This window comes from Nannospalax galili, unplaced genomic scaffold, assembly GCF_000622305.1.
Source record: "Nannospalax galili isolate Female #2095 unplaced genomic scaffold, S.galili_v1.0 scaffold1679, whole genome shotgun sequence".
NCBI classification, from domain to species: domain Eukaryota; kingdom Metazoa; phylum Chordata; class Mammalia; order Rodentia; family Spalacidae; genus Nannospalax; species Nannospalax galili.
This window is the reverse complement of record NW_008342927.1, coordinates 106,200-110,834: the sequence shown is the minus strand read 5'-3', so window position 1 is coordinate 110,834 and position 4,635 is coordinate 106,200. Positions and strand designations below refer to the sequence as shown.

The 4,635-nt window shown below is 48.9% G+C and overlaps 1 protein-coding gene across 2 annotated transcripts in view; it reads right to left on the bottom strand.

Annotated features, from left to right (window-relative positions):
* The window catches only part of Mmp19 (matrix metallopeptidase 19), a 16,228-nt gene that overhangs the window by 1,955 nt on the left and 9,638 nt on the right, over window positions 1–4,635 (bottom strand). The window contains exons 5-8 of one of the 2 annotated variants that reach the window (XM_008838983.3): window positions 3,515–3,645; window positions 3,093–3,308; window positions 1,083–1,328; window positions 521–649 (exon numbers count right to left, since the gene is read on the bottom strand). In XM_008838983.3, coding sequence (XP_008837205.1) covers window positions 521–649; window positions 1,083–1,328; window positions 3,093–3,308; window positions 3,515–3,645 — 722 coding nt within the window. Of the gene's footprint in view, window positions 1–520; window positions 650–1,082; window positions 1,329–3,092; window positions 3,309–3,514; window positions 4,026–4,635 lie in introns of both variants that reach the window. The other variant, XM_029566372.1, reaches the window with a different exon arrangement.

The window sequence follows — 4,635 nt, the reverse complement described above, 5'->3', positions numbered from 1 at the left end:
TGCCTCCCGAGTGCTGGGATTAAAGGCATGTGCCACCATGCCTGGCTCTTTTTTTTTTAAATATTTTTATTTTATGTGTATGAGTGTATTGCCTCCATGTATGTGAGTGCACCCGTGTCGTGCAATGCCTCAGAGGTCAGAAGAGGGCTTCGGATCCCCTGGAACTGGAGTTAAGGACCATTCACAGCTGCCATGTGGGTACTGGGAATCAAACCCGGGTCCTCTGCAAAGGCAGGCAGGGCCCCTAACCCCCGGGCCATCCCCCCAGCCCCCCCCCCCCCCACATACATGTATTCTTACAGGGTAGCAACCTTGGTCAGTGCTTGCCCAGCCCTCTTTTAACTTGGTTCTGAGCCTTCCCACACCATGCTACACATTGTATTCCCTGGTCACCAGCCCCTGCCTGGGGCCTATCCTCTACTGATCCAGTTACAGTTCCTAGTCATTCCCTTTTGTCCAGCCCTTAGGGACAATAGGCTGCCCCCACTGCCTGCTGAAGCCTGTTTGGGAGGGGCCTCACCCAGCATCATGGCATCGAGTTCACTGCTGCAGGGGTTTGGCATGGGACTGGGTTCTATGGTCACCAGTGGCACAGTAGGCACCTGCATTTCCTCTTCCTCCTCCTCCGTGGTGTCTGGGCTCTTCTTGCCTGCAAGGTGAAGCAATGCTGCCTAGAGAAAAAAGTCAGAGCACTGGCCTCTCCACCTATCTACTGAGAGTTCTGCTCAGTGGTCCCATAGAGAGAGAAAAGGGAATCCTAAGGAGTTGATGGTAGGCAGTAGCATATCCATATCAGCAGGAGACACAGTAGTTTTGAGAGGCACCAGAGAGAAGGAGGTCCGCTGGGATGTACATTCTGAATCTCCAAGAATAGGTATGAGGAGAGAGAGGCCTGAAGGAAGGTTAGCATGAAAGAGTCAGAAATAGAAAGTTTTTGAAGATGAATAACTTCAAGAACTGGGAAGAGCTTGAAAAGAAAGAAACCAAGCAGTTTCACTCCATGGAGGCTAGTCCTGTCTCTTCAAGCCTAAAAGAGATGGCAGTCAGATTGACTTTCAGGCTCACGAGGGGAAGAGACTGACCATAGAGAGACTGGATCCCTGCCACATCATCTGGGTGCAGCTTGAAGTAGGGCCGGTAGCCAGCGTAGACAGGAGCCATGAGTGCCTGGGTATAGCGGGAGTGTCCAAGTCCCAGGGCATGGCCCACTTCATGGGCAGCTATGATGCGCAGGTTCACCCCCCAGTAGGTCCCTTCAGTCCAGAGTTCATCTTCATCAAAGTGTATACTGCCCAGCTCTGGGATGTCAGCATGGGCCAGGACTCTTCCTAGACAAAGGCAAAGGTGAGCAGGAAGGTCAGAGCCCACACTGCTGGAGTATACTGGATCTGCTATAAATTCAAGTTACTGCCAAGCACTTGGAAGGGGGAGGCAAGAGAATCAGGAGTTCAAGATTAGTCTCCAATTCATAATGAGTTTGAGGTCAGCCTGGGCTACATAAGATGCTGTCTAAAAAAAGACCAGGCTAGGCATGATGGCACAGGCCCTTAATCCCAGTGCTCAGAAGGCAAAGGCAGGCAGATCTCTCTAAGATCGAGGCCAGCCTGGTCTACATAGCAAGTTCCGGCCACGCTGGGGTTACAGGGAAGACCCTGTCTCAAAAAAACACACACAAAAAAAATAAAAATATATATTAAAAAATTGAAATTACTTCATCCCCTTAAAACTTCCCCAGATAAGTGCCAGGTGTGGTGGTGCAACCTTTAATCCCAGCACTTGGGAGACCGAAGCAGGCAGATCTCTGTGAGATCCAGGCCAGTTGGGACTATAGGAAGACACTGTCTCAAAAACAAACACAAGGGTCTGGAGAAATGGCTCAGTGGTTAAGAGCCCTGGCTGCTCTTGCAAAGGACCCAGGTTCAATTCCTGGCACCCATATGATGGCTAACAACCATCCTTAACTCCAGTTCCAGGTGATCCTATGCCCTCTTCTGGCCTCTGCAAGCATTGTGTGATACCTGTGCACTTACATACTTCCAGGCAAAACAGTTGTACACATAAAAATAAACTGGAGAGATGGCTCAGTGGTTAAGAGCACTGACTGCTCTTGCAGAGGACCCGGGTTTGATTTCCAGCACCCACATGGCAGCTACGAACCATCCTTAACTCCAGTTCCAGGGGAATCTGGAGCTCTCTTCTGACTTCCACGGCATTGCACACCATAGGTGCACTCACATACATACAGGCAATACAGTCATACACATAAAATAAAAATAATAAATAAAATATTAAAAATAAATGAATAAAAATAATAAATATTTTAAAAAATAAAACATGGGCTTTGGCGGCCATGGAAAGAGAGGCGGATGTCAGCCCTGCCATCTTGCACCTCCTGGAAGGTCAGAGGGGCCACACTGCTCCAGTACTTGAAGGCTTGAAGCAGGGCTGCCCGGGCTGTGTAAGGCGGGAGGGTGGAGGGCAGGTTCAAGATTAGGAAGGTCAGGTGCTTCTTTCTCCAGCGGCCTGGTATAGACATTACTTCCTGAATCCCAGGAATAGACATTACTTCCTGAATCTTCTTTTCTTTCTCTTTTTCTATTTCTTTCTTTCTTTCTTCTCTTTTGATGGTTTTTCTTTTCTTTCTGATTTTTTGAGATAGACTGTCAGATATCCCAGGCTGGCCTCTAACTCCTTGTGTAACTGAGGATGGCCTTAGACTCCTGACCTTCCTCCCTCCACCTCTAAGTGGGACTGCAGGTGTGTGCCACCATGCCTGACTGACAGGCTTCTTTCAGTGTCCCTGTCATCACTCAGTTATCTCATGGAGTCTATCACAAAATCTTCCCCTCCCTAGCCACTCTCTCCTCTGACCCAGCCCCTTCTCAGGTGAGGTCTGAGATTCAGGCATAAGAGTCAAAAAAGAGACTTAGTAAGGGCCCAGTTAAGTGATCAATTACTCCAGTAGGGGATATTAGGAGGTCAGAGTACAGGGGACAGTAGACAGAATTAGCATCCTGAACATTAAGGCTAGCTCAAGTAGAGACTGTTTGTCTCTGGGGTCTCTAAGTTGAGAGCTGGGAACTGGTGCCTACCAGGCCCATCAAAGGTGTTGGAACAATATGGGCTTTGGCGGCCATGGAAAGAGAGGCGGATGTCAGCCCTGCCATCTTGCACCTCCTGGAAGGTCAGAGGGGCCACACTGCTCCAGTACTTGAAGGCTTGAAGCAGGGCTGCCCGGGCTGTGTAAGGCGGGAGGGTGGAGGGCAGGTTCAAGATTTGGAAGGTCAGGTGCTTCTTTCTCCAGCGGCCTGGTTAACAGACCAGAAAACAGATTAGAAACATGGATCCTCTGCCAACCCAGAGAGCTGCCCTGGGTGTGGGTGCTCACAGCATTTCTTAGCAGGTAGTAATCAAATATTCACCACTAAGATGGTCCAGGCTGTCCCAATGCCACCCACACTCCAGAGGTGCACACCATCCTCTCCTGTCTCCCTTCCCCAGGTTCAGTCCTTACCCAGGAGCAGGTATTTAAGAGTCTTCTGGTTGAAGGGGTCCTCAAGACCACAGCGAGGCTGCCTCATGCGGGCCTTTGTGGCATCATCCATCCAACCTGAGATTGGCAGCTCAGATGCTTCCTGAAAAGCTCTAGAAACACGAAGGGTGATGGGTCCATGAGCGCAGGTGACTCAGGAAGGACTGGGAACTGAGGACAGATGTTTGGCTTCCAGCTGCCCAAGCAGTGACCATGAATGGCACAACATCTTGGAAGCAGAAGCGAACACTCCAAGCTCCAGGCCTCACAACGGGGCTTCCTCTTCTGGTTCGTAGAAATGCTAACACTCCAACTCCATCTCTTCATTTTCAGAATCTTTTGAGGAAGACTGCCCTCAGCCGTGGCCTTTCTCTCCTACCTTTCTAGCCTTCTGCTGCTGAGCTGCCACCTAACGGTCCGCCCCCTCTGCCTGCTGGGCAACCTCCCAGCCTGCTCTGGGGCAGCTTCTTCCACCAATGGCCTGTTATAGTGCCTGTGGGCGTTTCAAATGACATGATCATTTCTAAGAGCATAAAGAAAAACAATGCAAAAAAAAAAAAAAAAAACACCAAAATATGAGTAACTAAATGCTGAATTAAATGTCCACAAAAGGCAATGTTATACCAACTCAATCCATAATTTTATACCTTCAGTACCTTGTGTGAGCTATGAGTAAATATCAGTATTTTAAATATAAAGACAGGGAGTGGGGTGGAGCCTCTAAGGTAGTGCCCTGGATCTCTGCAGATCCATTGGTTATGCCTTGTTTTTTTTCAGTCAGGGTCTTACTCTGTAGCCTAGGCTGACCTCAAACTTACTGTGTAGCCCAGACTGGCCTTAAATTCACAACAGTCCTTCTGTCTCAGCCTCCTGAGTGGTGGAATTAAAGATATGACCCACCATGCCCAGCTGTTTGATTTTTTTTTTACCCCTTCTGGTTTGTTTTGTTTTGTTTTTAAGACAAGGAATGACTGGGTGAGCATGGGAGCTCATACCTGTAATCCCAACACTCAGAAGGCTGAGGCAAGAGGATCAGGAGCTCAAGGTCATCCTCACTGCATAGCAAGTTCAAGATTAGCCTGGGCTATGTGAGATGTTATTTT